Raw genomic sequence first — 22088 nt, 5'->3', positions numbered from 1 at the left:
CCTTTGCTATCAGCAGGTGCCAGTGTAGGGGTGTAGGAGTCTTAGAAAGTTATTAGTTTGCAAGATGAACTGTTGGGTTGCGAATCTGAGGATTGACTGATTCAACTTCCCTGAGGGCCCCGAGGGAGGGGGGAAAGAAGCCCACTGCCGCATTTATTTCTTTATTTCTTTATCCCTTAGCACACACTTATAGTCCACACCCAGTTCTGCTTTTGTGTGATTATATAAACAACTGTTTTGAAGTAAGAATCTCCATGTGGTCCGGGGGCACCTGACTGAAGGGCCTTTGGGCTGCATTCCGCATGCGTAGTGCCATCTTCTGAAATAAATCGTATCATTCGAGAACCCTCATTCGACTCTGTCATTACTCGGCCGGGTGAAGAGTCATAACAGGTAACACCGGTCAACGAGCGTGTAATAAGACGAAGGATTCATCTCTCCTTGGGTGTCGTGTCTCTGTCTCTGTATATGCTCCAACTGAGGTGATGATCTCACCTGGAAGGACACGTTCTCGTTAAAATTGATAGACATCTTTGCATCACCCTTAGTATACACACCTGTGATACACACCCTGACTAAACACACCTGTGGTACACAGCCTTACTATACACACTTGTGGTACACAGCCTTACTATACACACCTGTGGTACACAGCCTTACTATACACACTTGTGGTACACACCCTTACTATACACACTTGTGGTACACACCCTTACTATACACACTTGTGGTACACAGCCTTACTATACACACCTGTGGTACACAGCCTTACTATACACACTTGTGGTACACACCCTTACTATACACACATGTGGTACACACCCTTACTATACACACTTGTGGTACACACCCTTACTATACACACCTGTGGTACACAGCCTTACTATACACACTTGTGGTACACACCCTTACTATACATACTTGTGGTACACACCCTTACTATACACACTTGTGGTACACACCCTTACTATACACACTTGTGGTACACACCCTTACTATACACACTTGTGGTACACAGCCTTGCTATACACACCTGTGGTACACACCCTTACTATACACACTTGTGGTACACACCCTTACTATACACACCTGTGGTACACAGCCTTACTATACACACCTGTGGTACACAGCCTTACTATACACACTTGTGGTACACAGCCTTACTATACACACTTGTGGTACACAGCCTTACTATACACACTTGTTGTACACAGCCTTACTCTACACACTTGTGGTACACACCCTTACTATACACACTTGTGGTACACAGCCTTACTATACACACCTGTGGTACACACCCTTACTATACACACCTGTGGTACACACCCTTACTATACACACTTGTGGTACACACCCTTACTATACACACTTGTGGTACACAGCCTTACTATACACACTTGTTGTACACAGCCTTACTCTACACACTTGTGGTACACACCCTTACTATACACACTTGTGGTACACAGCCTTACTATACACACCTGTGGTACACACCCTTACTATACACACCTGTGGTACACACCCTTACTATACACACTTGTGGTACACACCCTTACTATACACACTTGTGGTACACAGCCTTACTATACACACTTGTTGTACACAGCCTTACTCTACACACTTGTGGTACACACCCTTACTATACACACTTGTGGTACACAGCCTTACTATACACACCTGTGGTACACACCCTTACTATACACACCTGTGGTACACACCCTTACTATACACACTTGTGGTACACACCCTTACTATACACACTTGTGGTACACACCCTTACTATACACACTTGTGGTACACACCCTTACTATACACACCTGTGGTACACACCCTTACTATACACACTTGTGGTACACAGCCTTACTATACACACTTGTGGTACACACCCTTACTATACACACCTGTGGTACACACCCTTACTATACACACTTGTGGTACACACCCTTACTATACACACTTGTGGTACACACCCTTACTATACACACTTGTGGTACACAGCCTTGCTATACACACCTGTGGTACACACCCTTACTATACACACTTGTGGTACACACCCTTACTATACACACCTGTGGTACACAGCCTTACTATACACACTTGTGGTACACAGCCTTACTATACACACTTGTGGTACACAGCCTTACTATACACACTTGTTGTACACAGCCTTACTCTACACACTTGTGGTACACACCCTTACTATACACACTTGTGGTACACAGCCTTACTATACACACCTGTGGTACACACCCTTACTATACACACCTGTGGTACACACCCTTACTATACACACTTGTGGTACACACCCTTACTATACACACTTGTGGTACACAGCCTTACTATACACACTTGTTGTACACAGCCTTACTCTACACACTTGTGGTACACACCCTTACTATACACACTTGTGGTACACAGCCTTACTATACACACCTGTGGTACACACCCTTACTATACACACCTGTGGTACACACCCTTACTATACACACTTGTGGTACACACCCTTACTATACACACTTGTGGTACACAGCCTTACTATACACACTTGTTGTACACAGCCTTACTCTACACACTTGTGGTACACACCCTTACTATACACACTTGTGGTACACAGCCTTACTATACACACCTGTGGTACACACCCTTACTATACACACCTGTGGTACACACCCTTACTATACACACTTGTGGTACACACCCTTACTATACACACTTGTGGTACACACCCTTACTATACACACTTGTGGTACACACCCTTACTATACACACCTGTGGTACACACCCTTACTATACACACTTGTGGTACACAGCCTTACTATACACACTTGTTGTACACAGCCTTACTCTACACACTTGTGGTACACACCCTTACTATACACACTTGTGGTACACACCCTTACTATACACACTTGTGGTACACACCCTTACTATACACACCTGTGGTACACACCCTTATTATACACACTTGTGGTACACAGCCTTACTATACACACTTGTTGTACACAGCCTTACTCTACACACTTGTGGTACACACCCTTACTATACACACTTGTGGTACACACCCTTACTATACACACTTGTGGTACACAGCCTTACTATACACACTTGTTGTACACAGCCTTACTCTACACACTTGTGGTACACAGCCTTACTATACACACCTGTGGTACACACCCTTACTATACACACCTGTGGTACACACCCTTACTATACACACTTGTGGTACACACCCTTACTATACACACTTGTGGTACACACCCTTATTATACACACTTGTGGTACACAGCCTTACTATACACACTTGTGGTACAAACCCTTACTATACACACTTGTGGTACACAGCCTTGCTATACACACCTGTGGTACACAGCCTTACTATACACACTTGTTGTACACAGCCTTACTCTACACACTTGTGGTACACACCCTTACTATACACACTTGTGGTACACACCCTTACTATACACACTTGTTGTACACAGCCTTACTCTACACACTTGTGGTACACAGCCTTACTATACACACCTGTGGTACACACCCTTACTATACACACCTGTGGTACACACCCTTACTATACACACTTGTGGTACACACCCTTACTATACACACTTGTGGTACACAGCCTTAATATACACACTTGTGGTACACACCCTTACTATACACACTTGTGGTACACAGCCTTACTATACACACCTGTGGTACACAGCCTTACTATACACACTTGTGGTACACACCCTTACTATACACACCTTTGGTACACACCCTTACTATACACACTTGTGGTACTCAGCCTTGCTATACACACCTGTGGTACACAGCCTTACTCTACACACTTGTGGTACACACCCTTACTATACACACCTTTGGTACACACCCTTTCTATACACACTTGTGGTACTCAGCCTTGCTATACACACCTGTGGTACACAGCCTTACTATACAACCTTGTGGTACACACCCTTACTATACACACTTGTGGTACACACCCTTACTATACACACTTGTGGTACACAGCCTTAATATACACACTTGTGGTACACACCCTTACTATACACACTTGTGGTACACAGCCTTACTATACACACCTGTGGTACACAGCCTTACTATACACACTTGTGGTACACACCCTTACTATACACACCTTTGGTACACACCCTTACTATACACACTTGTGGTACTCAGCCTTGCTATACACACCTGTGGTACACAGCCTTACTATACAACCTTGTGGTACACAGCCTTACTATACACACTTGTGGTACACACCCTTATTATACACACTTGTGGTACACACCCTTACTATACACACCTGTGGTACACACCCTTACTATACACACTTGTGGTACACAGCCTTACTATACACACTTGTGGTACACAGCCTTACTATACACACTTGTGGTACAAACCCTTACTATACACACTTGTGGTACACACCCTTACTATACACACCTGTGGTACACACCCTTACTATACACACTTGTGGTACACAGCCTTACTATACACACCTGTGGTACACAGCCTTACTATACACACTTGTGGTACACACCCTTACTATACACACCTTTGGTACACACCCTTACTATACACACTTGTGGTACTCAGCCTTGCTATACACACCTGTGGTACACAGCCTTACTATACAACCTTGTGGTACACAGCCTTACTATACACACTTGTGGTACACACCCTTATTATACACACTTGTGGTACACACCCTTACTATACACACCTGTGGTACACACCCTTACTATACACACTTGTGGTACACAGTCTTACTATACACACTTGTGGTACACAGCCTTACTATACACACTTGTGGTACAAACCCTTACTATACACACTTGTGGTACACACCCTTACTATACACACTTGTGGTACACAGCCTTGCTATACACACCTGTGGTACACAGCCTTACTATACAACCTTGTGGTACACACCCTTACTATACAACCTTGTGGTACACACCCTTACTATACACACCTGTAGTACACACCCTTACTATACACACCTGTAGTACACACCCTTACTATACACACCTGTAGTACACACCCTTACTATACACACCTGTAGTACACACCCTTACTATACACACCTGTGGTACACACCCTTACTATACACACCTGTAGTACACACCCTTACTATACACACCTGTGGTACACACCCTTACTATACACACTTGTGGTACACAGTCTTACTATACACACTTGTGGTACACACCCTTATTATACACACTTGTGGTACACACCCTTACTATACACACCTGTGGTACACACCCTTACTATACACACTTGTGGTACACAGTCTTACTATACACACTTGTGGTACACAGCCTTACTATACACACTTGTGGTACAAACCCTTACTATACACACCTGTAGTACACACCCTTACTATACACACCTGTAGTACACACCCTTACTATACACACCTGTAGTACACACCCTTACTATACACACCTGTGGTACACACCCTTACTATACACACCTGTAGTACACACCCTTACTATACACACCTGTGGTACACACCCTTACTATACACACTTGTGGTACACAGTCTTACTATACACACTTGTGGTACACACCCTTATTATACACACTTGTGGTACACACCCTTACTATACACACCTGTGGTACACACCCTTACTATACACACTTGTGGTACACAGTCTTACTATACACACTTGTGGTACACAGCCTTACTATACACACTTGTGGTACAAACCCTTACTATACACACTTGTGGTACACACCCTTACTATACACACTTGTGGTACACAGCCTTGCTATACACACCTGTGGTACACAGCCTTACTATACAACCTTGTGGTACACACCCTTACTATACAACCTTGTGGTACACACCCTTACTATACACACCTGTAGTACACACCCTTACTATACACACCTGTAGTACACACCCTTACTATACACACCTGTAGTACACACCCTTACTATACACACCTGTAGTACACACCCTTACTATACACACCTGTGGTACACACCCTTACTATACACACCTGTAGTACACACCCTTACTATACACACCTGTGGTACACACCCTTACTATACACACTTGTGGTACACAGTCTTACTATACACACTTGTGGTACACAGCCTTACTATACACACTTGTGGTACAAACCCTTACTATACATACTTGTGGTACACACCCTTACTATACACACTTGTGGTACACAGCCTTGCTATACACACCTGTGGTACACAGCCTTACTATACAACCTTGTGGTACACACCCTTACTATACAACCTTGTGGTACACACCCTTACTATACACACCTGTAGTACACACCCTTACTATACACACCTGTAGTACACACCCTTACTATACACACCTGTAGTACACACCCTTACTATACACACCTGTAGTACACACCCTTACTATACACACCTGTGGTACACACCCTTACTATACACACCTGTAGTACACACCCTTACTATACACACCTGTGGTACACACCCTTACTATACACACCTGTGGGACACAATTCAAATAACGAAACCGTTTTGAGGAAACAAAGATCCATTTTGATTTCAACTCAAACGAGGTGATGCATGTTTTGCTTGCAGCGATCGCAGCAGCGATCTAATATACACCGCCCAATGAAGGCACACGTGAATTGTCACGTTTTACACAGTAGGGAAGATCTCTTGGTCTTTCATTAACAAAAAAAAACCTTTCCGTGTTCGTCAGACTTTTCAAATATCATCAAACATGTCGACACGTCACACACACGTTTCATGTGAGGTAAATATAAACATTAAATTCGTCTTCATCGTGAAACACCGCGAGGAGCGAGACCGCCGGGGGAACTCCCAGAGATTGTTATTATGTCCACGGACACTTTAAATTAATTATATAAAACGGACATGTCCACCTTCGTACACGGAACATCTCACGTCTGAGTCCGTGTACATTGTAAAAGTGAACAAGGTACGTTTCCATGACAACGACAACACTCGTCATTAACATTTGGTGTTTCAATCTTCACGAACACAACAATTTGCTTCAAATTGACGCTTCTTCTTCTTCTTTTTTTCTTTATTGTGACGTAATTCTGACGTCATGAGGATGCGTTTGAAAAGACAAATCGTGTTTAACGTTTTATTAATTTATACCCGTTTGTTAAAACTACTCAAACGTTGAGGTGACGGCGCTTTTTTTGATAACTACCTAACGGTTTAACGAGTAACTCGTAACAAATGTAAAAAGGAACAGGTTGTGGGAGAGGTGTTAACCCTTAATAGGTAACATTCATCCCGCACGAACATCTGGGCAACATGGGGTCTTTGTTTCCCCCCCCCCCCCCGCCTCGAGAAATTACTTTCAGAAAAAAAACTTTTTCTCCTCATTTTATTGCGGTCACGTGATTGAAACCGCTGGCATGTTGAAACTCGAACCAGGGACCTTCATTTTGAAGCCTCTCTGGTTATCTCCCTACCTGTAGCATGAGCATGCTCACCTTCATTTTGAAGGTCACTCTGGAATGCTCATGACGTCATAGGTATTTGGAGCACAAAGGTGCCTTCCCACCTCGGGGTGGTCCTGAAAACACACAAACACAGATAACCACGTGATCGCTGCCTCGAAGCTGTCGAGCCCATGTTCGAATCCTGCACCAGCCATGAACCATCATCCCGGCCTTTCACGGGCAGGGTGTGTGCCGCCTTTAAGCCGGGCGTCCCATCTGCTGACATGAGTTGGTTCACGTTAAACACACCACCGTTTCCTACTCGCGAAGAGTAGGCGAGCTATCTCCGGCACCCTGGCCAAATTCTAAATTCTTGCCCGAACCTGAGGCGAACGTCAGGCCTGGCCAGCCGGTTCGTGAAAGACTTGAACCAAGCTCCCCCCCACCGTCCACGCCCACAAAACCGTGGGAATAATCGTGCCCTTTGAAGAAGAAGAAGAAGAAGAAGAAGAAGAAGAAGAAGAAGAAGAAGAAGAAGAGGTTGTCTGGTGAAGGTTGTGGTGAGCTGACTTCTCGGCAGATGGAAGACGAGCTCACGCAAACGATCGGGTGAACAGAGCAGAATGTTTGTGAAGTACAATATGACGTCATTTGATCAATAAATCGTTAACGAAGGTGAAATATGCCGAGAATAAACTAGAAAAGATCCTTCGTCTGCTGGGGGGGATTGGGAGGGGGCGTGGTCACCATGACGCGGGATGTGAATGAGACACGGGGGGGGGTAGCGGGGGCGAGCTCACCCTGCCGCGGCTGTCGATGTGACACGCGGGGGGTTAGAGAAGGGGCGTGGTCACCATGACGCAGGACGTGAATGAGACACGTGGGGAGGAAATGGGAGGGGGCGTGGTCACTAATACGTGAGACGTCAATGCGACAGGGGGAATTGGAGGAGGCGTGGTCACCATGGAGCGGGACGTCACTGAGACACGCGCGGGGGGAATGGGAGGGGCGTGGTCACCAATACGTGGGACGTCAATGCGACAGGGGGAATGGGAGGAGGCGTGGTCACCATGGTGCGGGACGTCACTGAGACACGCGCGGGGGGGGGAATGGGAGGGGGCGTGGTCACCAATACGTGTGACGTCAATGCGACAGGGGGAATTGGAGGAGGCGTGGTCACCATGGTGCGGGACGTCACTGAGACACGCGCGGGGGGGGGAATGGGAGGGGGCGTGGTCACCAATACGTGTGACGTCAATGCGACAGGGGGAATGGGAGGAGGCGTGGTCACCATGGTGCGGGACGTCACTGAGACACGCGCGGGGGGAATGGGAGGGGGCGTGGTCACCAATACGTGTGACGTCAATGCGACAGGGGGAATGGGAGGAGGCGTGGTCACCATGGTGCGGGACGTCACTGAGACACGCGCGGGGGGAATGGGAGGGGGCGTGGTCACCATGGCGCAGGACGTGAATGAGACACGTCGGGGGGAATGGGAGGAGGCGTGGTCACCATGTCGCAGGACGTGAATGAGACACGTGGGGGGATAGGGAGGGGGTGTGGTCATCATGGCGCAGGACGGGAATGAGACACGTGGGGGATAGGGAGGGGGTGTGGTCACCATGGCGCAGGACGTGAATGAGACACGTTGGGGGATAGGGAGGGCGTGGTCGCCATGATGGCTTGATATCCGAGCGCTGAGATAAGGCCGGTAAGAGTGAACGAGTGAGTGAAACAAGCTGGTTTGGTGTTCTCTCCACGGCGGCTTCATCTCACAACAAGGATTGGCAGCTTGCCAATCACAGTGTGGATGAAAAAGGTGAGAGAGGGTTGATTTACGATTTCGCCCGTGACGTCACACCTTGATCGGATAGTCGTCGACCTTGGATTCTGATGCTCATTTCACCCTCAGTAACAACTCTGAAGGTCCTCAGGATGTTGGAAGTGACCGTTGGGATTTTGAAGATAAACAATTGGAGACAAAATGAGTGAAGGAAACGATTTCGGGGGAACTGTGGAGCCGAATCGTTTGGGGCCTTGTGGGAGCGATTCAAACAAAGTTGGCGGAACGTGTTGGTGGGGAATATGGAAACGATGATCACGTGACGTGTAAGTCGGGGAAGAGGGAAACGATGATCACGTGACGTGTTATTGGGGAAGATGGAAACGATGATCACGTGACGTGTAAGTCGGGGAAGAGGGAAACGCTGGTCACGTGACGTGTTAGTGGGGAAGATGAAAACGATGAAGTGAGAGCGAGAGAAGAACCTTCAGAGTTTAGGCTTTATTCCATTTGATTGGAGCCGCTTCTGCGGACACACCGGGGAATACAGGTTCAGCTAGGAGTACATAAGCAGTAACGTATACATGTGCAGTTAATCATCGCAGAATAAATCCGCGTAAGCACGGAGTTCGATATAATCTCCATTCTCACCAGTCAATGAGCACCTTCAGTCAACGAGCACCAAGTGAACAGCCGATGTAAATGGCAATGCCCCGGGGACAATCACCCCGTGCCGCGGAGACCTCCCCTTTTCCGCGAGACGCACAACATGTGATCCCGCGTCATGTCCCTCAATTCACCTCAATTCACCACAATGTCCTTCAATCCTCTCAGTTAAAATAAACAGATAATTCGAGTCTCCTCTTCTGTGTCCGTTCTCGATATTTATATAATTCTGAGTGAACCGGCTCGCGAGCTCCATGTCCCGGACTCAGGGCGGGGCTCTAACTGCGCATGCGTGATGTGACGTCACGCGCTCCCAACGAGAAGCTCCGCCCCTCGAGTTCGAGCTTCTCTTGACCCAGCGGTGAATGATTCCTGGATTCCTGATGTCCCGACTTCCCTCATCTTGTTAGATTTTCTCACAAATCGGGGACAAACAGTAAAAGGAGACAAAGAGGTCACGTGTCGTTTGTCGTTCAATTAAATTGAATTGAAATCGTGAAGTAAAATCAATATGGCCGCCGAGTAAGGGATGGGAGACTAACTCGTGTTACATGGAGTCTCGTGGTGGTTCATGTGTCCTGTCGGAATGAGATAAACACCATTGGGGTCATCGCTCCACACTGGGAATACGGGGATGAAGGGAACATGTTTCGTGGTTGTTACAGAGATCATGTGGTGTGGTTGATACAGAGATCACGTGGTGTGGTTGTTACAGATATCACGTGGTGTGGTTGTTACAGAGATCACGTGGTGTGGTTGATACAGAGACCACGTGGTGTGGTTGTTACAGAGATCACGTGGTGTGGTTGTTGCAGAGATAACGTGGTGTGGTTGTTACAGAGACCATGTAGTGCGGTTGTTACAGATATCACGTGGTGTGGTTGTTACAGAGACCACGTGGTGTTGGGGGAGGTACACCTGCCCTGTGAACATGGGAATGATGGTGTTTCTGCTGCTCACAGGTAAGTTTTATTTCCTGTAATAATTTACCGTCCGACAGGTGTCCGACAGGTGTCTGACAGGTGTCCGACAGAGTGGTGCAGCGGAAACACACTCACGTTGTTGCTCTCCAGTCAGTGCTCGATTCCCGATTCACCTGTAAACCGTCCAATTGGTGATTCTTGAGCGGGGTGTTGCATCATCGTGCTTCAGACGCATGTTTAGCCGGCTGTCCAATCTGCTAACGTGAGTCGGTGGACGTAAAAGACCCTACGGTGTCTTTCGCCAAGAGCAGGTGAGATTCACACCCTCGACTGTTGTCACATTTTTTTGTTCCGGCCTGAACTTAAAATGGATTAAATTTAAATTTTTTTTTGTCACCGATCGACACTAAATCCCCCATGAAGTCAAAGTGAAGACATGTCTAAGAAATTTCTACAAATTAATTAAAAGTAAAAATCTGAAATGTCTTGAGTCAGTGAGTATTCAACACCTTTGCTTCGACGCTCCAAATTGAGCTCAGGTGCAATACAACTTCCTTTGATCATCCTTGAGATGTCTCCACACCTTGATTGGAGTCCACCTGTGGCCAATTAAATTGATTGGACGTGATTTAGAGAGAAGCACACCTTTCTGGATGAGGTCCCACAGTTGACAGTGTGGTTGTTAGGGTTCGGGTTAGGGTTAGGGTTAGACTTTCGATGAAACTTGACCACAACCTTCATCACCCGTAATGTACCAAAGTGTGTCGTCCGCATCACAATCTGCACTCATTAAGGGGTCTACGGGCGGGCCGTGGGTCGAATCCCCCAAAATGGGTTTATCACCCGTGATGTACCTCAGTTTGTTCACGACGTCAAATAATTCAGGGTCTAAGCAGGTCTGCGGGGGGGGGGGGGGTTGAGTAACTTGCTCCTGATCCAGGTGAGCGTTACGACAGGTTCAATCAAGTTGTAAAAAATTCTCAAAACATGTTTTCTCTTTGTCATTTTGGGGTATTTTGTGCAGATTGGTGACGAAAAAATAATCTCACATTAAACCATAATAAATTCAGGCTGAAACACAACAAAATGGGACAACAGTCGAGGGGTGTGAATCCTTTGTGTAATCGCCGTACTTGTTCATTACAAACAGACTCGACTGTAGAACTTATTACTCTCCGCTGTATCAAGTATAAAGTTTGTTTGATTTGTGTTTCGAGCGACGGTGTGCTCGTGCAGACAACCTGTGTGCACCTGTTGTGCAGTGACACTCTGTGCTGGGCAGACTACGGACAACAGGAATTGGACAAGAATCCAAAAAGTATCAACGACAACACCAACAACTTTCATCGGCCCCATTGAGAGGATCTCAATCATCCCGGACAACAGCACGACTTCCATTCCGACAGGTGTGGGCTCTCTGCCTGGAAATGCCACCTCCATTCCGAAAAGTGAGGACCTGCCTGTGACGTCACACAACTATTATCAACCCTGATAGTTACCCCACCCGGGAGGAAACCCGTTAACATTCTCAAGAGAGTTGTGTTGATTTGTGTTTTTGTTAATTTCAGGGGTTTTTTTTCTCTATTTTGAACTGATTTGAAACTTTCCAGTGAAATCCCTTTTAACCCCTTCGATCCGTGCTGTTCCACATTGTGAAGGTGACATTGTGGAACAGTTCTTTTTCATAAATACCTTCGGCACACAAAATGTAAATGTCCATCATCATGAAGAGCTGATTTGTGTTTATTCATTTTCTTTTCTTGCAGAACTACGTCTGATTGTCAGCCTGATCACCTTTCTCGTCCCCATCGTCAGCATCATCACGTGTCTTGTCATATGGGTGAAATTCGTAAGGATTTGTTTGCATCTCATTGGGAACATGGTGTATATTTCCCTGGGAGTGGAAAGGTTTGGACCCGTCGTTGGGAAAGCTTTTCGGGAACGCATTCAAACAAAAACCCCGAACCATGATCATAACTATTGGCTCTCTTCATTACTCCAACGTCGGTCGGCATGTCCGTCATCATGGTCAAAAGTTGGCTTTGGGAATGTCGTGTAGGCAGGATGGGCCGAATGACCTTTTTCTTCATCGACATTTCTCTCCAACATTCAGTGCGGCTCATCCTTTCAGCAATAGCAACGCATCGGTCTCTGGTGATGCTTAAATATAGGTGTCCCACCATTCCCACGAGAAACGACTGAACCTTCAACCGGCGAGGTTTGATGCACCCATGACTAGGCCCGAGGACTTCACTTAGAAAACGATTTCTCTAAAGAAACGCCATGTGCTCCCTGGGCAAAATTATTTGTTTCTTCCCCACGAGGTCCTGATACCTGAACTACTTGATGACACCTGAGCTACACTTTGCTGTTAGTGAAGTGGCCGACCTCGTTCTGTGGAAGAGGGCAAGTTGGGAAGGGCAGGGGGTGGGGTATGAATTGTGCACATTATGATGAAAGCATGACACTTGATGTAAGCGTGACACCTGTCTCAAAAGGTGCGTGGTTTTGGGCTCATGAGGCTGGACTAAGAGGACCATTCCTTCACAGAAAAATAAATATGATAATCCCGATGAAACGATGGTGGAGTTGAATGCGATTGGGAACACTCCTTCACACGAAAATAGAGAAAGTGCTCATCATCATCGAGTGGTGCACGTCGAGGATGTTCAAATGGCACATGCAGGTATGACGTTTTATGTGCTTTACTTTTGCCCAGGTATCGAGTTTGTGGATAGATGGGCAGATAGAATGGGGGACATGGTGGGAGAACAACGAACGGATGATCCATGGCGCAAGGAGGGGAAAATGGAGTGGATGGGTCTCACTGGGTTTCGTTGAACTCAGTTGTGGAAATGGCAGACAGCTTGAGGGGAAGATGAGGAACGGACTTGAAATACTGGAGGGAATAGGTCGACACAACTGATTCAGGAAGGTAGTTCCACAGGTGAGAAAAGTGGGGCATAAAGGAATGGAGGTGGGCATTGGGTTGAGTATTTAGGAGGATAACGGGGAAAGGGGTTTTTTAAAAAAACAAGATGAAGACTCATGGAAGAGCGAGGTGATGAACCAGAAGATAACGGTTCAGGATGAGGAGACACAAGATGGTGGTGCACGGCCTGCTCGAAGTCCTGGGGGTGGGGGGGGGAGAAAAAGATGTACCTGCCATCAGAAGGTGGTTTCATAGACAAGAGAAACAAGAAGTAGAGAAGCTGAGGTGGTGCTGTCAGCCTATCACTGACATTGTAGAATTGTAGCCTGGATTGTAGAAGTTTAAACAGGCGGGAGAGAGACACAGAGAGAGGGATAGGGATAAAGAGAGAGACAGAGAGAGACAAAGAGAGAGAGAGAGACAGAGACAGAGATAGATATAAATGTGATGCTGGAGTGCCAGCCCGTAGGGGAGAGTGGTGCTCCATTGAGAAACAGACAGACCTTGTTGGCTGTGGGCAGTTCTGATTTATTGGAGATACTTTGTGCCAGAAACCTTATCATCACATTACCGGTCATCCATTAAGGTTTTGCGAACTTGCACTGAGCTGTCAAGCCCTGGTTCAAACATGACCCAGCTGTAAACTACCATCCTGGTGTTTCTCACGAAGGACGAGATATCGATGTTTTCCACCGTCCCTCAGACGGACCATAACAGGAGGGCCTGCCTGATGGCACTGGTCATTGGTGGACCTTAACCATTTGACAGTCTTTCGTGAAGAGTCGGTGAGTTATCACCAGAATACTGAACCAATTACAAATTCAGGAAGTCGTTGGGGATGAAACCACCGTTTGGGAATGGGGGATTCAAAGCTTTCCTCATCCACCATGTCACTCGTTTACCTCGATGAGATCATCAAGGTGAAGTTGAAGCTGACATGTACCCATCAAGTTGAAGGTAATTAATAATCAGGTGCACGTGCGGTGGATACACCTTGTGCTACATCCAATGTATGCGACATCCAATGTATGGGTACATGTATGTTGGAAACATCCAACACTGCTTGTTAGATTATGAAATACAATTCTTACAAACCTCGAGTTCATTCATTAGTTCTCTTCTCAAACCATGTTTTGCTTTCTCTCTCCTCCCTCGTTTGTCCTCAACATCATCCCGAACCAATTTGTCCTCCTCGCCACTCTCATCCCATTGATCCCCATCAGATCACACTCCTGTCCTGCAGCCAGTTCGGGAGAGCATGAACTAGACCTCAGACAACTTGATAATAGCGGCAATATCATCCAGGTTTGTGCATTCCATTTTTCTTGACTCGTTCTTTTCCTTCTCAAACAAACAGCACTCGATGGCCTATGGCCAAATGACCATTCCTCTTGGCCAACGGCCTCGCCTGGAAGGCCCACGAAAATAAATTGCACAAATGTCCCACATGGCCTTTAACATCCCACACACACGTGACTTCGATGAAACTTGACCACAACCTTCATCACCCATGGTGTACCTAAGTTTGTTCAGGTAATCAAAAAATTGAGGGTCGAAGGAGGTCTGCGGGGGGTTTGAGTGACTGTTGCTCCTGATCCAGGTGAGGTTTTCTCTTTGTCATTCTGGGGTATTTTGTGTAGATTGGTGACAATTTTTTAAAAATTTAAATTCAGGCTGTGACACAACAAAATGTGACAAAAGTCGAGGGGTGTGAAACCTTTCTGAAGGCACTGTAATTAGCCCTTCCATTGTCGTGCCAAGCCTGCCACGTCCAGGCCTCGCAGACACTGGACAAGAACATAAATCATCGATTGCGAAGGATAAAACACCAAATAAATAGATCAAAAGGGATGGCGGTTTCAGAAACAAACATTAGGAGAGGCTGGACATCTCTTTCTAAAATAATAAATGTCAATGTGTCAGTGTGTCTCCTCCATAACTCCAAAACCATGAAACCTCGCAGCCTGAAACGTTGCATGCATACTAAGGGATCTCCAAGGGAGTGAATGAGTGAAAACTGGGTGTTTGGCTTAATTTAAACACCTCCACCATGCTCTCCCTTGCTTGGATCTTAATTCGCCATGTTTTTTGGCCTGCTCAACAATGCCTTGACTTGGAACAGGCCACAACGGTTTCTCAATGATTAAAAAAAAAATTATTTCCTCACTCATCTTCTCGAATGCCTGGTCATCATGCCTACGAATCGCTGGACACGTTGCAATGCTAATAAACGCCCGGAGACGCCAGAGTTCGTGACTTTATTTCATTTCCGCACGTGTCATAACCTCGAGAATCTCTCAAACTAAGCCAAATTTCAAAATTTAAACCTCGAGATTGACCTCGGCAGCAATCCTGCCTGAAAAAAATGTTCATTTGTCCAATTCAGATTTTTTTGGACATTCCGGGCGTCTCTGGGTGCACGGTGTTTAAGATGACCGATCGGCGATCGCTAATCACTTCCCAAGCCTGCCGTTCTTTATCAACTGTTTCAATGGAGTTTTTGTTTGAGTGCTTAAGCCACTTTGGTGAGTGCTCTACATGCTGCTTGGTTCTTCGAAGGGACGTCAGAACGAACGGGGTGCAAAGGGGGTGGGGGGGATTGAGGACAGGGAAGTGGGGTGGTGGGGGGAGGTGTTACAGCACTCGATGCACGGGTAAATTTGTCTTCCTTTCCTTCTCCTTCCCGCCAAAAATGGAGGGGCCTGTCAAAGGGGGGGGGGATATATAGGATATATAGTGAGGGAAATATAGCAATTTTTGGCAAGCAGGATGATTAATTGGTCCATCAGCGAAGCGACGGAGAGGCTCTGCTTGTCTTCTATATGGAAGTGAATGAGACGATTGTTCGTTTGTCTGTGACGCTACTCCTCTGAGTCCCCAAGGTTCACTTATTTATTTATTTATTTTAAACCACCATACATCTCACTAAGGGGTTTAAAGTCATTTTCTCACAATTCATGACTTATAAATACACGAACCACCAGTTGTCACAGGGGAGAGGTGCGAGGATACACGGGGAGGGGCTTGGATGATGGAGGGGATGGGATGTGAGGAGGGACCCGGCGTTACCTAGCAATGTCAGGTACCTTTGCTCATCCATAACATAAAAGCGACGCACGTCTAGTAACATTTAATTACTTCACACTTATTCTAAAACGTTCACTTGAAATAACTAAACTATATTAATCTCCGTCACTGAAGCAGGTTATGTTTTCGCCCGCGTCTGTTTGTCACACAACCATTGATGTTTGTCACACAAATTGTGACGTTTTCGTGTTTGTGGAATTATTTCAATAATTGTAATCGTTATGACGTCACTCTCCCCCTCCCCAATTCTGTTTTCTTATCAGAATGCTCATCATCGTTGAGCCGGACTACATAACAGCAGGAGAGTGAAACGAACCAAGCTTGCACGTCTGTTCAACCACAAAAAACCACCAGCAACTCTGATCCGAGACTTTGTAACAACACTTGGAAACACTGGGATATTCTTTGGCCTTCCTGGGATATTACATGGAAATCCTTAAGTGTTGACGTTCTGTAAGTTAATGTGAAATGTTTGAATTGTTTACCTTCTTCGTTATACACCTTTGGGCCTACGGAAGACCTTTTCTTCTTCGTCTTTCATCGATACTGTGGGCAATTTTTCCTGGTTGTTCTGCAGTTCGATTGTTAACTGTTTCATTCGTTTTTTTTTGTTTGTTGTTGTTTTTGCAATGATCTTGATGTGGAGGATGTACAAGACCTTTTTAGACACAAGATGTACAAACTGTCGTCCTGGAAACCCTCCACAGAGCACTTTTAGATCATCGTCATTTGCGATGCGAATTCTCACCCCTACCTGTCTTATCACCTCTTACATGTTTTCATGAAATGACTTTGCCTTTGCCCTACTTTGTGAAATAGAGGGGTTTTTTTTCCAAAAGAAAGCTTGTGTGGTGTGTTTTATAATTCAGTTCTCAAGATTTATTGGATGGTGGAACAACAGGACGGACGGAAGTGGGGGTTGAAGGTCTCAAAGAGTGGACCTGAAGAGGGATTTGCGTGATCCTTTCCAGCCTCAACTTCTGCTCAAGTCCAACGATCGAGAATGTGGGCCAAGGGGTCATCGTCCGTGGAAAGGGAGTATTTAGATATATACACTATACAGGTTGATAGACTCGTGGATGGAAGAGCAGAACGACAGGGAGAAACGGATGACGGACAAAATGGTGTCAAGGGAGAGCAATGGGACAACAACAGATGGATCATCCACAGCACCCGAGGGTGGGTCGGAAGGCAACTTAAGGAGAATGGTGAGAACAGGGTATCGATGTGTGCGCTGATGCTCGGTTGTGGGAATGAGAGAGACCATGAAGTGGTGGTCTTCTGCAGTAGACGTGAGTACCTGGAGGGAAGACCTCGGGTCCAACGGAGTCAGGAAAACAGTTCCATGGGGTAAGAACGTCGTCCTTCCCCTCTTGCTTTGAAGAACGACAAAGGGGGAGAGAGAGAGAGAGTTGGGGTTGGGGGGTGACAGAGAGGGGGTGGTACTTTCAGTCCTTTTTAGTCCCTTTCGACACTTTACACCCTTCAGACTCCAACTACAATTGGAATGTACCCTTTGAACCTTTAGACCAATTAGATTAGACATAAGAAAGGCTCAAAGACTTTAAAAAAAAAAATTAAACATGACATCAAAACAGGTGTTGGTGAAAGAAGTTCAAACTGTTAACAGAGTCATGTGATCAGCAATGGAGACACTTTCTTGGCTTCACAGTTAACTGAACTCCAAACTGGCACAAAAAGGTGTGCACAGATTGATTGGTGAGTTCGTGTAAACACGCGGGGCAAGCTTCACCAAAATCGAACCAATCCTTCCTCATCACACACTCGACCCGTCCACCGAGTTTCGTTTGAATCCGTCCAAGTCGGAGGTAAAGCGGTGCGCATGAGCCTCTTGCGGATTGATATGCAGCGTGGAATAAAGTAGTTCCTCGTCCGCCATTTCAACGTGCTGTTCTTGGACACATTTGTCCTTGTTTTTGTTGTCGTTGACGTTCGAAATTGGACCAAAAGGTGAAACAGCAAGGCGAACCGATCGGGTTACGTTGCTATGAAGCATTCTAAATGTTGAGAGGAAAAAAAACGCGTTTGAGCATGTTTTCGACGTCATATTTACGGCACACTCCAAATATGGCAAACAAGAACAGCGAGACCGTCCTTCACGTTAAGCCACGCCCCCAAACCCTCGTCATCACTCGAAGCTCCACCCCTTTAGGATGCTTTCCGGTCTCTGGAGGGAAAGGACCCGCCACAAATCAACGTATCACACACGGAATCGCTCATAATCCTGTGACGTGTGAAGTAAATATCGCAAAATGTCTCTCAAAAGAGCGTTTCTGAGAGAACACGATGGGAAAACGAGAGTGAACGCGGTTTTTAACAGGCGTTTCTTATCCAATTCGACCCACGAACGAACATTCTGGAAAACCTTCACGAAAAAAAAAACAGCGCGAATCGCCTCAGACTCGACGGACGCGCGAATATCCGTGAAGAAGAATCCCCCCGGCTGTTGCTTTTTTCCGATGATCTTTTCACAAACACTCGAATATTTTAAGCAGGACGTCCTGTGCGAACAACATCGCAGTCGCAAAATGAAAAATGTTTTCGCTCGGCAATTCAAAAAGTGGGGAATGCAAGTAAATATATTGTAATTATACACCGCCCAAACTGTCGAACGCGATGACGTCATTGCCTTGGTTTTTTGTTATGATTGGTTGATTCTTGTGGAGCTTGGACCGGATGTGGTGAAATGATCACATTAATTAATCCCCAACAGAAACCTCCTCGCGACATGAATTCCCCCCCTTTATATTGTCCGATGATAATGCAGAAAATTCAGTGCAAGTAATTGGTCGTTTGGACCCATTGTAACTGCTCTGCACCCTCAATGCCATCGATCCTCACCTGTGAGCGGCAAGCCAAGCGAACAATTTGTGGTCAGGTTCGTTTTGTAACACAAGATTTCTCCTTTCTTCGACCCTCAATTAACCACCATTTTACATGCAGCCTGCACTTGCCGGTTGCATCATTGCTGGGAGTGCGGATGTGCCGCTGATGCAGTGCCCCCCGGGTGTTTCCAGCAAGCTATTTAAATATTTTCTCTGGGAAGTAGCCGCGCTCTCATCCCATTCGGAGCCACGTTGAGTCGCTCGTTACGTTACGTGCTCGTTACAGTTCCCCCCAAAAGGACGTGCAAGACAGATTACAAAGGAGACAACATTAAAAAAAATAATAAAGGTTTCAAGGGAGAAGAGGTACAACACAAACAATAGGGAGGGAAGACAATCGCTTTCAATAGAATATCAACGCATAACCCTTTATCACGACTAAATTCCCTCACCCTTGTGCTCATGCATCCACTAAAGATATAACTATTTCTAAACTACACAATCTTAACCCCTAAAAGCCATTCCCACAACCAAATATCGATATATTTAAATAAAGAAGAAAGACGCGTCCAATCAAACTGTAACTCGATCTGATCTGCTAATTAAATAATCAAGAGCAGATGAGGCGTCACTCAAACGACGTTTCACCCGCTGCACAGCGGCCTTTCTCAGGCCGACACACCCCGCGTCTCGGCACGCATCCGCTTTCATTCCAGGGATGAACCCTCGTTTCTGGTCACGTGGTGCCGGTGTGCACGGTCAATGGAGGAATGCTTTCGTTTCACCAAACCTGAATCGCATGAACGTCGAATTGCCTCGTTGATGCTCTGCTCTACTCTGGTGGGAGACCACCCTCTCGACTCTTGACGTGCCGCGCCATCAGTATCAATGTGTCATTTGTTGGACGTCGTGTCGACAACACGGCTCCCATCAAATTCAAATCTGTTCAAGATTGCAGACAATGACGCGCCATGGCTGACTGTGTCACCTTTTCAAGGCTAACTGCTCCATCGTGTTCGTCCAACCTGTGTTTGAAATTCCTTCCAGTTTCACTGATGAAGGATTGGTTAGTCTCTGCATGATGAATGGTAAACTACTACTGATTTGTCAAAGGTTGATATGTGGTCCTTCAGTTTTAAAATGACATTACAGATGGTGTGCAGAGACTTGCAGGCCACACCAATCGATGTACTGCGAACAGCATTGCCAATCCTTTTGGAACTGCCCAGGTAATATGGCAGTACATGGTGGCCAAGCACGTCTGGCTCCTTCCGAGCTGTTCAATTTGGTCCTTTCAGGGTAGACAATATACTTTTGCTGTTTGTATTTGTGAACAGGACTACTCGAACTGATCGAATTTCTTCAATTGCATCAGATTTTGAATCTCCCCTGCTGGCAAGGTCAATGTTCCATTGTGTTGCAGGAGTTAAAATCCAGGAATATGATGGTCGTCAGGCCACATTCGATCTGTGACTTGCTGCAGGTATCATGTACACCTGTACTAACCTGTTTCATGGTCGGGTTGTCGGTGACTAAGCTGTCTCCCCCACCAGGTTTGCTAGTGAGGAGGGTGTATGAATATGGACACGAAGCAGGATGAAGAACAAAATCTGTCAAAGGGTGGAGGAGCTCCTTGTGAGCCAACCGTCATCCATATCTAGTGCCCAACTTTGTCTGCGGACGTCCTCCCGCAATTGGGTTATTGTTAATGAGGAGGTTGGTGGCGGGATTTGCACTCCGGCCACCGTAAAACACTTCATTCCGCAAAACCCACAGATGTAAGGAAAACTGAAAACCCACTCCATGGGAGTAACTCCTGTGCTGATGCCCTTCGCAGGGCAGCTCAATGGATGACGAGATTGGGGCAAAGCCTTCGGGACGCCCATTCCTTGATTGCAGGAGGAAAACCACGGGGTAAACTTCCCTGGTCAGATTGCGATGGTGTGTGGCTGAGGTGTCATCCACCAGATGGTGGTCTCCTTGGGTTAACCTGAGGTGGTCCCTTCAGGTGGGTGCCTGGAAGGTCCTATCCCAAAGAGAGGATGATCACCTGTCTCTGTTATCATCTGAGCTCAAGCATTTGAACATCGGTATTGCAGCACTCTCTGAGGTTCGGAGACCGGATTGCGGCGAGATCATGGCGGGTGGTTCCACCTACTATGAGTCCTTAATACTGACCACCGGCTTGTTTCAGCAACTCTGAAGTTGCACCTTAAATCAAGGAGAATGGTACCATCCCAGCCGAGGCTGGATCTTGGCAAGCTCAAGGATGAGAGGGTAGCTGAGGAGTTTGTGAACAAGCTGAGTGGAGATTTGAGGAGTCTGGGTGCTTTGGGGGGTCCTGAAGAGTTGTGGAGTGCCTTCAAGACCACCGTCCTTGATGTTACCGGTGGATGTCTTGGAACTTACCGGAAGGTGAAG

General features: G+C 46.3%; 1 protein-coding gene across 8 annotated transcripts; it reads left to right on the top strand.

The window, feature by feature from the left end:
- The first annotated feature begins 6794 nt into the window (after positions 1–6794).
- Positions 6795–17663, top strand: LOC147007840 (uncharacterized). Of its 8 annotated transcripts, none has more exons than XR_015053837.1 (8): positions 6795–6952; positions 10770–10841; positions 10953–11064; positions 12065–12250; positions 12569–12651; positions 13353–13488; positions 14958–15039; positions 17085–17663. XR_015053837.1 is itself a non-coding variant. In XM_085866340.1 (7 exons), the coding sequence occupies exons 2-6, from the start codon at positions 10811–10813 to the stop codon at positions 14999–15001; spliced, it is 480 nt and encodes a 159-aa protein (XP_085722466.1). In that variant the 5' UTR covers positions 6801–6952; positions 10770–10810; the 3' UTR covers positions 15002–15039; positions 17085–17663. The 8 variants fall into 8 exon arrangements, 5 of the variants coding, with proteins under 5 accessions (XP_085722466.1, XP_085722467.1, XP_085722468.1 ...); XR_015053836.1 differs by lacking the exon at positions 6795–6952 and adding an exon at positions 9062–9249; XR_015053838.1 differs by lacking the exon at positions 6795–6952 and adding an exon at positions 10143–10240.
- The last annotated feature ends 4425 nt before the right edge of the window (positions 17664–22088 follow it).

This window comes from Eptatretus burgeri, chromosome 24, assembly GCF_056783735.1.
Source record: "Eptatretus burgeri isolate ZD-2024b chromosome 24, Ebu_testis_v1, whole genome shotgun sequence".
Taxonomy (NCBI): domain Eukaryota; kingdom Metazoa; phylum Chordata; class Myxini; order Myxiniformes; family Myxinidae; genus Eptatretus; species Eptatretus burgeri.
The sequence above is the reverse complement of the archived record's forward strand: the minus strand, read 5'-3'. Positions and strand labels throughout refer to the sequence as shown.